Source organism: Brienomyrus brachyistius, chromosome 8 (genome assembly GCF_023856365.1).
Source record: "Brienomyrus brachyistius isolate T26 chromosome 8, BBRACH_0.4, whole genome shotgun sequence".
NCBI lineage: Eukaryota > Metazoa > Chordata > Actinopteri > Osteoglossiformes > Mormyridae > Brienomyrus > Brienomyrus brachyistius.
The window spans coordinates 22407535-22424824 of record NC_064540.1 but is presented as its reverse complement, the minus strand read 5'-3'; the positions used below and the strand labels follow the sequence as shown (position 1 = coordinate 22424824).

At 46.2% G+C, this 17290-nt stretch overlaps 1 protein-coding gene across 3 annotated transcripts in view; it reads right to left on the bottom strand.

The window, feature by feature from the left end:
- megf6b (multiple EGF-like-domains 6b) overlaps positions 1 to 17290 on the bottom strand; it is a 58445-nt gene that overhangs the window by 11253 nt on the left and 29902 nt on the right. For 2 of the 3 annotated variants that reach the window (XM_049023960.1, XM_049023962.1), the window contains exons 5-15: positions 16119 to 16241; positions 7397 to 7519; positions 6298 to 6423; positions 5380 to 5502; positions 5171 to 5293; positions 4373 to 4510; positions 3774 to 3896; positions 2516 to 2638; positions 2135 to 2299; positions 1869 to 2000; positions 1355 to 1483 (exon numbers count right to left, since the gene is read on the bottom strand). In XM_049023960.1, coding sequence (XP_048879917.1) covers positions 1355 to 1483; positions 1869 to 2000; positions 2135 to 2299; positions 2516 to 2638; positions 3774 to 3896; positions 4373 to 4510; positions 5171 to 5293; positions 5380 to 5502; positions 6298 to 6423; positions 7397 to 7519; positions 16119 to 16241 — 1428 coding nt within the window. Of the gene's footprint in view, positions 1 to 1354; positions 1484 to 1868; positions 2001 to 2134; positions 2300 to 2515; positions 2639 to 3773; positions 3897 to 4372; positions 4511 to 5170; positions 5294 to 5379; positions 5503 to 6297; positions 6424 to 7396; positions 7520 to 9323; positions 9716 to 16118; positions 16242 to 17290 lie in introns of those variants that run through there. The other variant, XM_049023963.1, reaches the window with a different exon arrangement.

The following is a 17290-nucleotide window of genomic DNA, read 5'->3' as shown; positions in this document are numbered from 1 at the left end:
CAGTGGCACACGGGGGATGGTCACTGCCCAGGCTATAGCCTAGGGCCCCAACCAACGTCAGAGCCCCCCCTCCGGGAAATATGGGATGGTTAGTTACATCAGTAGCACCAGAGTTCCCAGATAAGTTAATCTGCCACTGACTAAGTACCTACTCCTTGACTGCATTAATTTACATCTGCATCTCACAAGCTGAATAGTCAGTCCTGCTGCAATGTGAAATGTCACACCACAAATCTGTTCTAACGTGATAGATATATTAGTCCAGTACGATGCGGAATAAAATTTGCCTTCGTGAGATTTTCAGTCAGAGAGAAAAGCACTACGCGAACTACGATGCGTTACGCTCTTAGCAAGACACACGACTTGTACACAAGAATAGATAAGCCAAGTTAACAATAGTCATGTCGTCGTGGGGTTTCCTCCGGGTACTCCGGTTTCCCCCCACAGTCGAAAAACATGCTGAGGCTAATTGGAGTTGCTAAATTGCCCATAGGTGTGCATGTGAGAGTGAATGGTGTGTGAGTGTGCCCTGCGATGGGCTGGCCCCCCATCCTCGGTTGTTCCCTGCATCGTGCCTGTAGCTTCCGGGATAGGCTCCGGGCCCCCCACGACCCAGTAGGATAAGCGGTTTGGAAAATGGATGGATAGATGGAAGCTAACATAGTAATCTCTGATTTGTGAATGAATCGTTCCTTTGAGATGGTTTTCTGTGTGTCGGTCAAACCGGTTTTCAAATCTAAAACAATTGAATTTTTTGTACTTCCACGCATTGCACAGGTCAAAGGTTCTAAAAACCTAATAATATTTGACAGATCATTACACAAAAACACACAGAAACCTTCACTTACATTTGCTTTTTGTTGACTATCTGCAGCCATGTTCCCCTCCACATACCGTAATCTGTTGTGTTTGTGCTGTGTGCAAATCCGGCCACTTGGTGGCCGTGGATCACAACTCCTGACACTCGCAGAGAGACAATCAGCAAGTTTGGCACGTTCAGTGAAAATGGCTACTAGGCAATTCTCGTGAGACTCATGAGACCCACAGGAGATGTTTACTGTATGATATCATTTTTAAATGTATTATTATTATTTATTTAAAACATATCATTTTATTATTGGCATCCTTGGTATCATTGGTTTTATCATTTAATGAATTTTGTTTTTCTTAAATCATGTTAAGTTTTGCAGTCGATTTCCCTCTTTTTCCCATTGGATATGTGTATTTTAGTACTGGATTTTAGTGAACAGAAGGTTTGTTTTGGAATGCATTATTCGTGTTGCAGCAAGACTGACTGTATATGCTAAACGAAAGGTTAATGCCTTTGTGTCTCCCCGCCGCTGCCCCCACTGACCATCCTGGCACATGTCGCCACTGACGCCGGGGGGGCACCGGCACGTGCCGCTGACCGGGTCACACGTGCCCCCGTTCTGGCACCCACAGCTGAAGGAGCAGTTCCGTCCATAGGTCCCCTTGGGACACGCTGTGGGCGACAGAGCAATATTAACTACAGCCGCTGATGTCATCCCCAAACCCCCTTCCCGTTCCTCGGTGGACACACCTGGTAGGTCATGACCGACATAATGTGGGACATACCTCAGAAGAGGGGGGGGCATGTGTCAGGGAATCTGATAAGCATTATAATATAAACACTTTCTGTTGGGGTGGGGGCACATTCTCCTATACCGGCCCAAAAAAACACCCCCGCCAGCAGCCACTAAAAGCTGTGCACCTCCAGTCACTTTATCAAGGACCCGATTCCCAACACAACTCCCTGTGCACTTTCGCATTTATATCCACATTCACAATTTTTTTTGCATAATCTCTTCCGTATCACTAGCAGGGTAAACCACAACCCCGGAACTCACTCTGGTTGCAGACGACCCCAGTCCAGCCATCAGGGCAGTCACAGCCACCCCCCTCTGGCCTGCACACCCCTCCATTGGAGCAGTCCGCACATGTCAGGCTGCAGTCGTGGCCAAAGGTGCCGTTCAGGCACACTGCAACGAGACAGAGGAAACCGGTGACAAAGACATCAAAGATGACCAAGATTATAGACCCCAGGTCCCTTGCTCTTCAGCTCTCAAAGACCACGCCGAGCCAGGTCCCCCGAGCAGTGTGCATGGGCCCTCACCAAACTTCTCTGCCAGCACACTCTCCGCACGCAACTCTCCTAGGCCGTCCTCGTAGTCGTCGTAGCGTTCCAGCGGCTGCTCGTAGTCCTGCAGCAGCGTGAGCTGGAGCTGGGGTTGTTCTTCCGGCAGCCAGCCACTCAGCGCCTCCACAGCCCCGTCCAGGACTGGGGAGACAACAGGGGTCCTCAGCACACAAAAATGGCAGCACACTCCATGGACAACGAGTTAGGGCTGGTGTGCCTGGACACCTGGACCAGATAACATCAGCGATAACGTGACATAATGTTACACTGATGTGGCACAAATCGGCACAGCTGAAGTCCAACACCTCAGTGCTTAAGGTGTCCACTGGCGCCCAGGACAAGATCAGAGCGACTCACAAAGGCAGGAGCGCTGGTCCTCATCCAGATGGTGTCCCGGGCGACAGGAGCACTGGAAGGATCCCGGCGTGTTCTGGCACCTGTGCTCACAGCCCCCATTTCCGGACAGGCACTCGTCCACATCTGGAGCAGAGGAATGGATCTGACAGCTGCCCACTGGCCCACAAATTGGATTGCCCCCTTTCCCCTATTTTCATTGGCTCTGAGTGACGTCGATGCCAAACACATGAACAACAAAACATCATAGCCAAAGTAAGGCTGCACGATATATACGATTATATGGCGCCTACACAAAATGACCTGGGCTTTAGATGGCGGGTGACACATTGGTCCAGACACCGGCTATTCGGCTCCATACGGACATTATTTTCGTAAGCAATTTCATAAGCAGATTAGTAGTAAGCCTAAAATATTGACGAGATATGTGTTGTGATTCCCAAAACTTAGTAATCAATTCGGTTAGCAGAGCATGGCAAATGCTATTGTTTCGGCAAATAATGGAAGCAATGAGAAGTGAAGTGGCGGTAAAGAAAGGGGCAGCTCAGCAGCCACAACATCCTTTGACAAGGATGTAAAAAGACGTGTGGTGTGGAAGTACTTTTTGCAATTTAAAGTCAGACCCATTTATTAGACATAAGAATATACTGAATTTGTACATATTACTAACTTTTGGTCATTATAATACGCCTCTCATTAATATATTAGCCATACTACTAATCTGCTTACCAAATTGTGGAGTAAGTAAATGTGCATGTAGCACCCAAACGCTGCCATCTGGACAAATGTTTTGCGCATTATCTATAGCCGATGCCATATAATTTCAATGTGATATCACGTAGCTCTAAGCCAAAGTAAGAAAACATGGCTTTTTTTAGATTTTGTAGGCTCAGTTTAAAATATTCTTCAGATGCCCCCCCCTGCCCCCTCCCCCAAAACCCCTCCCTTGAAAATAATATGGAGCCACCCCTGCTGCTGTGGCCTGACAGGAGCATTAGGGGTGGAGGAGTATGCCTGGGTCACGCCATCTGCTGGCAGGAAAATGTACTGCTTAAGCTTTTATTCACGCTGCGCTTCCAGAAAGCAACAAAAATGCAACATTCAGTATAGTGACAGGAAGTAAGCAAGTTCCTAGTCAGCAGTGATATGTAAGCACCTGTTCAGTTTGCATTTAAGTTTGTTTTCTAATGCAGTAGTCCTGCCAGAAGAGCTGAGAATGGGGGCGCTCTGGAGCAGAGCCTAATGCGACGGGAGGTCGTACCATCACAGCTGCACCCCTGCAGGTGGAGCTGGTATCCCGCGTCGCAGTGGCACTCGTACCCACCCGGGTAGTTACTGCAGTCCTGCTTGCAGCAGGCGCTCCCGTCTGCGCATTCATCAACATCTGCGAATGCACACACAGAGCCAGACTTAACCCCTGCTGGAAAGGCGACATGGGCTGGGAATCACCGTAGCAACAAGAGAGCGAATCCAGGAAGCTGTGATGTGGATGCAAATTGCTATGGTGACAGAAATGTGACTCTGCTTCTGTGCTACCAGCCAAAGAAGGCTGAGTAGTTCAGCAGAGGCAGCAAAACGCAAACCTGCAAAGTGCTTAACTGGTACAGATTCACTCTAGCCAGTCAGTGCACTGTGAGAAGGTACCATAAGAATTTCACTGTGTTCCTACAAATACACATGACAGTAAATTTACCTGGCATGAGACCACCAGCATGCAAATACTCCAAGTTAACATAATTGCACAGGAAAATGTGTACAAATGGTGCATTAACACCACCTTGTCTAATGTCCTCTTTCTTCAAAGGTTGTACATAACAGGCTTGTATATTATTATGTCAAGGCTGGCTTTGCTCTGCTTACCTACACAGGTCTTGAGGTCATCGCCCAGCTGGTAGCCATGGTTACAGCTGCAGACCGGCCCATTGGTGGAATGCTGACAGTGATGCGAACAGCCGCCATTATTCGTCTCGCAGCTGTTAACTATCTCCATCTCAATGCCTGTCAGGGGAGTCTCTGCTCAGTCTGTGCTGCCAAGCCGTACCACTAGAGCACCTGTTTAAATGCTGATCACAGACACACACACCCTGTCTTACCACTGCACCACAGACACACACACCCTGTCTAACTGCTGATCACAGACACACACACCCTGTCCTTCCACTTGATCACAGACACACAAGCCCTGTCTTTCCACTTGATCACAGACACACGTCTTACCGCTACACCACAGATGCACACACCCTATATAAATGCTGATCACAGACACACAGACCCTGTCTTACTGCTGATCACAGACACACAAACCCTGTCTTACCGCTGATCACAGACACACACCATGTTTTTTCGCTGAACCAGACACACAGATCCTGTCTTACTGCTGATCACAGACACACAAACCCTGTCTTACTGCTGATCACAGACACACAAACCCAGTCATACCACTGATCACAGACACACAAACCCTGTCTTACTGCTGATCACAGACACACAAACCCTGTCTTACTGCTGATCACAGACACACAAACCCAGTCATACCACTGATCACAGACACACAAACCCTGTCTCACCATTGCACCACTGAATGCGTACAGGACATTTTCGCAGGAATCCCAAGTGAACACAGCACACAGCTAAGGGCATCCCCGAAACAAGACTCACGGTAGCACTGCCTGCCGTCCTCGCCCAGCTCGTAGGCCGCATTGCAGATGCAGACAAAGGAACCGTGTGTGTTGACACAGCCATGTGCACAGGTGGCCTGGCCCGTCTGGCATTCGTCGATGTCTGAACGAAATGCCATCGACACAGAGGGTGAGGCCCTGTCAGGCATGGGGACGCTGTGTGATGTGCACCCACTTTCGGGCACCCACCTAAACAGGCCTCGCCGTCCTCTGCCAGCTGATAGCCGGTGCGGCAGCTACACAGCACCCGCCCGCCATCGCTCCGGCATTCCTGCATACAGCCCCCATTCCGGTCGGCACACGGGTCCCGTGCTGCAAAGGGGAGAGAGACACACAAGCAGGCTGTCACAGATCCTCACACACACACACACACACACGAATGTGCACAGTCCATGTATTTATATCATTGTGAGGACTCTCCATTCATTGCTACGATACATTCCACAGTGTAATATAAACATAATCCACACACACAAACGCTCTGTGGGTGGGGCCCAGCGCGCACTTCCGATCCCTACCTGCTTAAATCCAGGTCAAACACACTAAGTCACCTGGAAGTCACCACCCACAGCGAGTATCAAGCCTGCATTCCTCCCGGGACGAAATTAAAAAGGCAGTCTCCCCTGGCTAAGCACCCCCGCTTCCACACCCGGATCTGCGACAGGAAGGGCAGTACTTGGGATTAACCGGGGTGGGGGATCACTGAATTAACAACACTAATCACTTCCAGGTCCTGTCTCCGTCAGAGTTTGGACCCAGAGCCGCCAGAAGCGGCTAAGAGGGACGACCGACCCAGGCACAGCCGGAGTCCACACACCCCCAAGCAGGGCGACGAGGCCTGAACACTCTGCAGGGCCCCGGTACTCGCTCAGAGTGATTTAATGACCACAGAGGTGGGATTTCAGTACTACACCAGGAGGACCCTGAACCGGGAAATTAAGCTCCTCCCAGAGGCACCCAAGGCTGAAGTCTTCAGCTGTCTATCTCACGTCCAAACAACAATATTAGGCTGCAACAGCACTGCCGGGGGTGCAGTGCACAGAGCTGCTGGAAGTTCAGAAAAGCAGGTGCCCCCCCCCCACCCCACACCCCGAAACGCTCACTCACGCCGGCAGTGCTTGCCGTCCTTGGCCAGCTCGTAGCTGTCCCTGCAGCGGCACCGAAAGCGCCCAGGGGACATGGGGACGCAGTCATGCTCGCAGCCTCCATTGCTGACCGCACAGGAGTGAACCGCTGGGGGGGCAGGATTAGAAAGAGACGTAGGGTTAGAATTATAAAATGGTCGCTTAGTCCCCTCAGAGACATAAAACATTTGTTTAAAAAAATAATCAGTTACAATAAAAAACTAAAATCTGTTCTGTGAAGACTAATCAGTCAAACAGCATATTATATACATCGCTAAGAGCAGCTGGAAAAGGCCGTGGGGGTGTGAGCACTCCTGCCACCTGTTGGCCATTTTACACAATGCAGGTAACGCGGCACGGGGGGAATGAGAGGCGCCCAGAAACACAGCGATGTCCTGCGGTTCTGCGGGGCATCAGCCACAAGCGGCAGGACGTCTCACGCTCAGCGAAGCTTCTCTCAACATATGCAATGAATACATTGCATTTCTGTTTATTCTTTACGTTAATTAGATTAGATGGGTCAAGTTGGAGCAAAATGTTGGGTCTAAAATCCAATTCAGAATGACACATAAACATACATACATTACTACCCGAGTGTTAAAAAATGGGTAAAAGAGGTATGTTCTCAATTTCCTCGAATTTCCCTTTGGGCTATAGGTGCTGTCTGCTCACGTAACTCAGGGGAGGGGGGAGGGGAGAACACGCAAACTAAAATGAATACTTTTCTCCAAAACATTGCGAGAATGTAAATAACTTCCAGCACGAACAAAGTGCCAACAGAAGTAATTGTTAGCTTTCACGTCTAATACATAATTCAATGGTATGTACTACATGCACGCTAGGTAAAAGAACACCAGTTAGGTTAAGGACATTATATTGGGAATTATTGGGAATATTGAATCAGGCGTCCGCGCTGCTGAGTGAGAACATGTGGTTTAACGCTCAGCGCTGCGATCGCCGCAAGAAACTGCCAAATGGAGAAACGCTTTACATCCTGATGCTGGATGGAGTCGGGCAGCTTCCATTGCGCTCGTTTAAAAGCTCGCTCCTTCCCGGGCCCCAACCCGAGAGGTGCCACTCACGGATGCAGGTGCGTGCGTCGACGTGCAGGCGGAATCCCACGTCGCACTCGCAGCGGTAGGAGCCTGGGGTGTTCAAGCATCTGTGCTGGCAGCCTCCGTTGTGGACCTGACATTCGTCAACGTCTGCATCAGAGAGAAGAGGAATCAGTCTGCCCGTTAGCATACGGTGCCTTTATTGTCTGCCAGATTGCCCTTCCCATTTTATTCTTTGAAAACATTTGTACATACATCTTATACTAGTTATATTACTAGTGAATATCAGGTTTAAAAACTTGGCACATTGCACTATGTTCCAACTGTGAAACAGAATGTTTGTATTTACATTTTAATCAAATTGTCCCTTGAATCAAATCTTCCATTTTCCTACCAATGCCAAATCACTAAATAGCCCCCGTCGCTGTTTTTAGACACCACTTGGTCAAAAGCTTCCCGTAGTTTGAATTCTAGGATGGAAACTGAGAGCAGGCAATGAGTGAAGACAGACGGACAGGCAGAACACACCTCTCGGGGTGCGGTCAGTGGAAATAGCCCAGCCGCACCCCTCAGTCTTAATCTGCTCTCCATTGTCTTAGACTAATGGAGATTTCAGAGTTTGGAGCAACCTGAGCAAACCAACACTGTCAATGAAGATGCAATCATGGCCGAGCTGGGCTCAGTCCCAGGACACAGGGCCACCTCACAGCAGCACATTAAAAGCACTGGTTCTCAGCTGCTTGGAGCAATTGGGGCTTAAGGGTGACTTCACTCTGCCAAACCTGGGATTCGAACTGACAACCATCTGATAGGGATAGCAACACCCCCAGCATTCAGAAGTGGAAACCTGAATCGGAACAGGGTCACTAAGAGGTATCTCTGGAACCATAGAGGCGAAAAAGAAAATGGCACAGGGTGGGGGGCAGGTTAAAGGGAGCCTGTCACCCTTCTGGAGTGAGGTGGCTATTGGTTAGGGAAATGCAGAAATTAGCTAGCCAACTCCAAAATGACAAATCAAGTTCTCCAGGACCCCCCCCCCAGCCAAAACTGAGCTCAACTCAGAACAGCTGTGCTAGTAGCTTGTGTCCTTTCATTACCGGTGGGGGGGGGGGAAATAAAGGATTGCAACAAGAGCATCTAATAACCAGCAGTCATGCAAGAGCATCTAACCACCAACAATCACGCACAAAACGGACATGCTCTTCAAATTACACCCATTCCACCAGTTAAACCAAGGTTCAGGAAGACGTGGAATGTGCACTAAGCCTTCAGTGTGAATACCCACTTCCCTGAGGGAGACAAGGTCAGACAGGACGCTTCAACCGAGGGTCCCACCCGACTGCCAGCATGCTTTGCAGGCCGACAAGGCCGAGCCTGAGGCGTTCTGCAGCTCTCAGTCTCCTGGCATCTTGGCATCTGCTCTAATTTAGGAGAATGTGTGAGCCCTGGAATGCAGGCGCCTCGACTCGTCCCCTTCTTTACAAATTGCAGGTGCTTCACTTCTATTTCAGCTTCCAAGATTTATTGTCAGGCGAATTCGAAGAATACAATGAAATTCTTGTGCTACAGGCTCTCTCCTTATAACACTAACAGGATGCTGCCTTGCAAGATTCAAAAACTGCATTGTTGATTTTAACCACAGGCCCTGTATTTATCGATAAAATCCAAGCTAAATCTTGCACGCTGTTATGACACATATGATCATAAACAAAACATAGCAACAAAACTTATTAGAATTTAAATTGTCCACACTGATGCAGTTCAGGTCAGGTATTATCAGGTATTACAGCTAAAAACAACCTTAGGAGAACCTTAACTGAAAGTTTACAATGACTGAAATTCAGAAATAACTGACTTCTTTAACATCTGGATGTGCTCTGAAAAACATCCAGTAACACGCACCTCGAACCTACATAAATACACGCACACCCAGAATACTTGCCATGTGACTCACCTGTGCCCAAGTATCCCAAGTTATGCTGGTTATATACCTGGAAACAGGTGAAGCATTTCCTCTGATAGTACCGGGGGATGTAGGTGCTGACCCCCGCAGCTACACCCAACCAAACGCCAAGCCAAGCCAGGCTCAGCAGGAGCTGTGTGCCGGTCATCATTGCCGCACGCCCGTGTTCTCAGGAAAAACAAGCGATTGTCTTGCAAACGTGATACTCAGATGGACTGTTTTTCTGAAAAGGAAGGTTGCACCAACGCAAAACGCTTCCCAGCCACTTGCTTCCTCTTGGCTGGTCAAGGAGCCGTTAACCTTGGCTACAGTGCAGCATTTGGAAACAAGGTGACTTCATAGCCTCCTCCCTCCCTCACTGATTTGTGTGTTTGCTTCCCAGGCTCCCAATACAATTCTGAGACCTCCTCCTCCTCTTCTATCTCTCTCACTGTACAGTGGGTTTTGGCCACAGACTCCTCTTTCAGGTAGAGCCTCCCATGCCCCTGCCTCCTGTCCTCTCTTCTTCCTCAGTGCCCCTCACACGAAGATGCAGACTCAAAACTGTGCCATCATCACCATCACCATCATCACCGTTGTTCTGCTGCATCCAGGCTACCAGATAGAAGCAGATTTTCAGTCGTTATTGTTAACACACCACAGCACACACTGCACAACAACGAAACCCATATGCGACAACGTGACATAGCAGGGGGCAGCTAATTCAGCGCCCGGGAAGCAGTGCTTGGGGTGCCTCAGTGGTCCCTTGCTGGTCAGGGATTCGAACCTGCAATCTTTCAATTACAAGTGCCCTTCCCTAACCATTAAGCCACCACTGCCCACTTTCAGTCTCTTGTTTGCCAATGTATCAGTTTTTCGCAGAATTCCCTTGTAGCATTTCATTTGCTGTCTTAATAAACCATAAGTATTTTTCAGTTCATACAATACTGATAGGAGAATGTTATAGGTGAAAAAGTATATATATATTTTTTTTAAAAAACATACAACCAAACTAGCAATGAAAGGGGCAGTAGGACAGCCCAAGGTTGCCTGTACTTCCCTACAAAGGCAGAGAAAAATGGGGTCAGAGGTCTTTGACTGTCCACCCATATGTGTAATAGGTGGGTAAATGGTGGCGTTTTCTTCAAAGCTGAGCATAACTGAAGTAACATTTATAAAAATGCAGGTTCTGCCTTTCTGCGGCAGTGTGCCTGTAGCGGCTGCACTGTTTGCAGTTATATACTCAGCCTTTGACTCACTTCAGACAAACTCCAGGTACATCAGCGTGACAGTAAAACAGAAGAGCGACAGACACACGATGCCCCTTTGCGGTGCCGCAGACCAGAAGCAGCACTTCACAGCCACGTCTTACATCCTGTCGCATGACTCATAACGCAACAAAAATATCTCATGCGACTTTTCAAAAACCGTGTCTCACCCTTCCTATTCCATAACTAAAAATAAGCAATTGAACTTAAATAACTGCAGTTGCAGCCATCTGCATCTGAAACTGGAACCGTGAATCATTTTCATACCACCAGTCAATTGCTGTTGCTCTTGGACTGAGAACGAAACCTTCTGGTGACTTCAGGACAACCGAGTAACTCCTCAAGTTGTTTCCATGAACAAAATAAAGTACAGGCTGCACGTCGCCACAACCACAGGACACCTATAACAAGGTGCTGGCTAGAAAGGCCTCCTTGCAGCAGGCGGGGAGCTTCTCCTTTATGACTTCTGGGTAACTCATGCAGAACCTGGGGGGGGGGGGGGGGGGGGGGGGGCGGCTGGCTAGTGCTTTACAATTTTGGCAGGACCCCAAACATTAGCTACCAAACTGGGTTTATTATGGAACACAGTGCATAAATTAGTCCAAGAACAAGAAAGGAAGAATTCCGCTGCACCCTCATTAAATGAAATGAACTTTTCTTATTAACAAAGGGGACACTTTATCGGCGCGTTATACCCAGACAGTCCGTTACAGCAAAGGAGACTGCAAGACTGAGATTTTTATCGTTGAAAAATATAAAACAGATTAGATTACAAAATGCCCTCCTGGATCACACAGTCAGTCACACACGGAATCTGCTCTGTTTTAAACAATCAATGCTGGGCTCGGCTAATCATTATGGAAAAGAAGGAGAGTGCTGTGTTTTCCTAACATCCAGGAGATGCCTGGAAGAGAACAAAAAGCCCCGATGTCTGAAGGACTTACAGTTCCTTCAGCACCAGTCGAGGTGAAAGCAGGATGCCCGGCCAGTTTCAGGACAGGGCTTAAGGTCAAAGGTCACACTGACAGAGCAGAACTAAAAGCCCAAAAGAGATGTTCTAACTTCTGTGGAATCTAAAAAAAACACACAATGAAAAGCGTTCCACAGGATCAGTGCTTTTCACTGCTGAGCTTAAAGCTTTGTTCGTTTCACACAAACACACAAAAGTCACATTTTCAGAGTAAAAGGACACGGGAGCCATTGAGCGAAATGCCAGTATGCATGCAGCCCAGGCACTATAATCATTCTCACCAGGATATAAAGTAACTTACTTTGCGTTGCATTATGGGAGCTGTTACACACTGAGCTGAGAAACGCTGGAGAGGGAGTGATAAGGAAGTAAATGAAACTGAAGGCAAGACAAGACGCCTTTCTTACTGTCCCCATAAAGGCTTTACCACCCAGACCACCAAAGGGCTGTAACTCAAACAGGGATTAGCGAGGACAGGAACCATCCACACCATTCACCTGGCTGATGGGCGGCGCAAACAATTAGTCAGCATCAGTCGTAGCACAAGGTTAACTGACACTCGTCACGAAAATTCGCCATTCAAAGCTCACTTATAAGCATGGAAAATGGCTCCACGTGGCTTTGACATCAACAGCTCATGTATAAAGCAAACATGGAGCCACAGAAACAGCTGCAGGACAAATCAAAGGTACATCAGTGCAGGTTACGAACTACACACACACACACACACACACACACACACACACACACACACACACCCACACACACACACACACACACACACACACACACACACACACACACACTACCAGCCAAAACTTTTTGCACACGCTGAGATTTTCTACACTTGCATGTTACTCACTTAACATTTCCTAAAAATACACTCGATGCATACACTACGGTATGCTCACCATTTGAGTACCTTTATTAGCAAGATGGTGTCATATCTTTGATTCATCAAAATATCCCATTTATAATAACAGAGAAAATTCAATGCATTCTTTTCTACCAGGGACATTAAATACTGCTCTGTTTCATGGGAAGAAACAGTTAACTAGTGCATTTAAAGTTAAAGGACAGCCTAGAATTTCACTACGCCATCATCACACAGCCAGTTAATAGGATGTCAGGCATGCTACATCTTACATCCTCTTTCCCTGTTATAAAGGAAACTTATTTTATTTGACTTATTTTCATTTATAGTTGTTCATACAACTTTCCAATGCTTTACAAGAATAGAAAATCTGTAGTTTATAAAACAAGTGGAAAAGTGGTAAAAACCTGTAGTGTGAAAATATTTTTGACAGGTAGTATACATGCAAAATGCTAACAGGCATTCCCATTTAAAATGAATGCAATAGAGTCTCCCCTTCAAAGCAAGATGTCTGAACGGCAAAACAAGTGCAGAATCAACCAGGGCAGAGAGCAGTGGCAAGAGGGCAAGTGAAGCAAATTTTGCTGTGTAAATCAAATGACAGCAGACACAAATAAGACAGCTCCTAACAGAACTGGCTGTCTGTCTGTGTCTGTCTGCCTGTCTGTCTGTGTGTGTCTGTCTGTCTGCCTGTCTGTCTGTGTGTGTGTCTGTCTGTCTGCCTGTCTGTGTGTGTGTGTGTCTGTCTGTCTGTATGTCTGTGTCTGTCTGTCTGCCTGTCTGTGTGTGTGTCTGTATGTCTGTCTGTGTGTGTGTCTGTCTGTGTGTGTGTCTGTCTATATGTCTCTGTCTGTATGTCTGTGTCTGCCTGTCTGTGTGTGTGTGTATCTGTCTGTCTGCATGTCTGTGTCTGTCTGCCTGTCTGTGTGTGTGTATGTCTGTGTCTGTCTGCCTGTTTGTCTGTCTGCATGTCTGTGTCTGTCTGCCTGTGTGTGTGTGTGTGTGTGTGTCTGTCTGTCTGTCTGTGTGTGTGTCTGTCTGTCTGTATCTGTCTGCCTGTCTGTCTTTGTGTGCATGTCTGTCTGTATACCTGTCTATCTGTGTGTGTGTATGTCTGTCTGTCTATATGTCTGTGTCTGTCTGCCTGTATGTCTGTCTGCCTGTCTGTGTGTGTGTGTATATCTGTGTCTGTCTGTCTGCCTGTCTGTGTGTGTGTATGTCTGTGTCTGCCTGCCTGTCTGTGTGTGTGTATGTATGTCTGTCTGTCTGTATGCCTGTGTCTGTCTGCCTGTCTGTGTGTGTGTGTCTGTCTGTCTGTGTGTGTGTCTGTCTGTCTGCCTGTGTGTATCTGTCTGTCTGCCTGTCTGTGTGTCTGTCTGTATGTCTGTATCTGTCTGCCTGCCTGCCTGTCTTTGTGTCTATGTCTGTATGCCTGTCTATCTGTGTGTGTGTATGTCTGTCTGTCTATATGTCTGTGTCTGTCTGCCTGTATGTCTGTTTGCCTGTCTGTGTGTGTGTGTATGTCTGTGTCTGTCTGCCTGCCTGTCTGTGTGTGTGTATGTATGTCTGTCTGTCTGTCTGCCTGTCTCTGTGTGTGTGTGTATGTCTGTGCCTGTCTGCCTGTCTGTCTGCCTGTCTGTGTGTGTATGTCTGTCTGTCTGTATGTCTGCGTCTGTCTGCCTGTCTGTGTGTGTATGTCTGTCTGTCTGTATGTCTGTGGCTGTCTGCCTGTCTGTATGTCTATGTTTGTCTGCCTGTCTGTCTGTATGTCTGTGTGTGTGTGTGTATGTCTGTCTGTCTGTCTCTATGTCTGTGTCTGTCTGCCTGTCTGTCTATATGTATGTCTGTGTGTGTGTGTATGTCTGTCTGTCTGTGTCTGCCTTGTCTGTCTATCCATCATCCATCCATTCACACATCCATCCATCCTTCCTAGAACCATCCAAGTAACTGCAATAAAACATAACAGAACAGCAACCATTTGAAAGCTTTGGATACGTAATTCTCCAACTGCTAACTCAGGTAACATTCTGCATTTTTAACCACTTTTTAATGACATGAGGAGTTAACATCTCTGCCCAACACAGACGGCAAAGTAAACGTGGACAACATATGCTGAACATATGCAGTCATAAATCCTCTTGGTTGAGATCACAGGGTTAATCCCTGTAAGCAATCACTTCACTCTCCAGGAAATCATCAGTTACAGCCATTGTATGGGGAGATTTTTAGGATAATGCACACGGATCTATTATCAATTACATTAGACCTGACAGGATCATTTTAAACAAAGCTTTCATAACATCTACACAAGCATCATATATCTCCAACCCACTGTCTCAAAAATACCTTTATGAATTGTTTTACGAACCACTAGCTGTCCTTTGGGCTACAGAAAAACATCATTCATGTTTTCTTCATATATTCAATTACCTATAATTTCAAAATATGTGCGTAACAAACAAAAACAGATTTTTTTTTCAGTTTCTACAGTACATTTTTTTCCAATGAAAAACATGATGATCAAAAAACCCACAACTGCAACGTTTGCTTGTGGCTAAAAGTTTGTGTTCCAAAAATGTTAAACGCACTGATGCAGTGGATACAGACTGATACAGTATGTGAACCTTAAAACCAGATCTATTCTAGCTGTGAAGAAAAGAAAAGAACTGGACACAAACAAACAAACAAACAAACAAACAAACAAACACCCCCTTCACACACACAGGACCTGTACCTACTTTTTCATTTTTAATTTCATAAAATTATAATTCCTCAGTTTTTGCTCCTCCATATTTAGACTGGAAGCGCGTATATTTGCTAATCTACTTCATATTCTCCAGGGGATGTAAGCCATACTAACAAACTTTGTCCCTGAATTTTTCTGCCAACTGACGCAGTACAACAAGAATTCTGTCAGACAGAAGCACTATTCTTCCTATATAGTATATTCACCATATTAAAAAATACTGGCGCGTCAGTAGTTTTATAAGTTTTTTAATATACTCCCCTTTTCTACTTTGCAGTTGGCCCATTGCTGCCACCATACTGAAGTGCATTTCCTTTGTGCCCAGCTGTCAGTTAGGTTGCCAGTTCGCTTGTTATTTTAACCATATATCTAATCAAGAGTGCATTCAAGTAGTATGAGGCGTTGTGGGGATCCTTAATAATATAGTCTGTAAATTACTAAGGCTGAATGGTGGTATTAATGTTCTGCAAGGTCATTTCTGAGGAACAGCCCATGTGCTTCTGCACTTGCCCAGCCTGATCTCTTTTTTGTTTGCAGCCAAAACCACTGATTCGCCTTTCTGATTCTGTCTTGTGGCTTGGTTTCTTATATTTTTTCTTTCTGTAGTTTTCTTTTTGTTATACATTATTGCAAATCTGTCTTTTCATCAGTTCTGGAGTTCCCTGTCCAGGTTTGGCAACTGAATCTTCTACTGGAATTTTTTTTTTTTTAATTGTGGTTCCGCTTCTGCGGTCGGGGCAGTGTGTGGCTGTGCGAGATAGGTGTATGTACACATGACCAGGAGGTTGTCGGTTCAAATCCCATAGCTGGGAGAGTGATGTCACCTTTGAGTCCTTGAGTAAGACCTTTAACAGTAATTACTTTGGACATAAGCATGTCCTAAAGAACCATAACCAATACAGATGCTGGAAATAGCCTTATACCAGTTAACGGAGCAAAGAGCACCTACCCTGACAGGTCTGGCCATCCTCCTGGAGCTCCTGGCCAGCAGGACACCTGCAGTAGAAGCTGCCAATGGTATTGCAGCACTCAGCCTCACAGCCCCCATTCGACTCCTCGCATTCATTCATGTCTGTAGGGGAAGCAGAGATCCAGCCTTTAAATGTCATTTTACACACTTTTATTCACTAGGGACGATGAACAAGTTGTTTCCTCTCCCTGAATTAGCCATAAACTAAATTTCCGCCCCACAAGCGGCTCCTTCTCAAAACGTAGCGGTACCCAGGGTTCGCCGTCTTGTCGAAGGAATTATCGTTCAGCATTTAACACAAGGAACTCAAAATGTAGACAATATTTTATATGTTAGGATAGACGACTATCTGAAATGTGAGGAAACTACCATTACTGTTTAGGTCTATGTGCTGTTGATGTCAGCTCTTTGGCAGCAAACTAAAATTTAAGGAAACCACAGACTAAATGAACCCGACAGCTATGTGGAGTGTGAGATTATGGTACCCGAAAGCAAGCAAATCTGTGTAAAGCCAGAAGGAGAAAAAATACTTTAGTAAGAAGGAATAGCTGGTTTCAGCTTGTTTTCTGGGAATCCACAGGACATTGCTGCCTCTACAGTCACTAAACCTCAGCCCAATTCACTGCCAGCTCTTCTGCAGAAGAATATAGTTTTAGAACTTAATCCTATAAATCAAAGATGTTAGTAGTATATGAGAACAGCAGAACAGCATAGTATAAAAGCATTAATCCAATTAAATATATTCAAAACCCTGAAAAAGGCATTAAGAACAGCTTTACCTTACATGTTTGATAAGCAGTGGACGGAAGAAGCAGTATTTTAAAGCAATAAACTGGAGAAGGTGTGTGAATCATTCTGATTAGAGCATAACACTGTAAAAGTCTCATACAATGTCAGATGAAATTTTAAACTGGTGTCAATTAGGGAAAATTATAGACTTTGTATGAAAAGTCAAATTCTCTGAAGGTTTTTTATATGGTTGGAAAAGAAAACTTTATTGCTTTGGCACAATATTTTTTTTCTAAATCTATAAGTCTATAAGTCTCAGACCTCACTTTATTTTCAGGGATACGGTCAACTTTCCTTGTGACAGCACTACACCAGTCTGCATGCCTATGTATGACCCAGCAAAGGTTCCATTGTTTGTATCA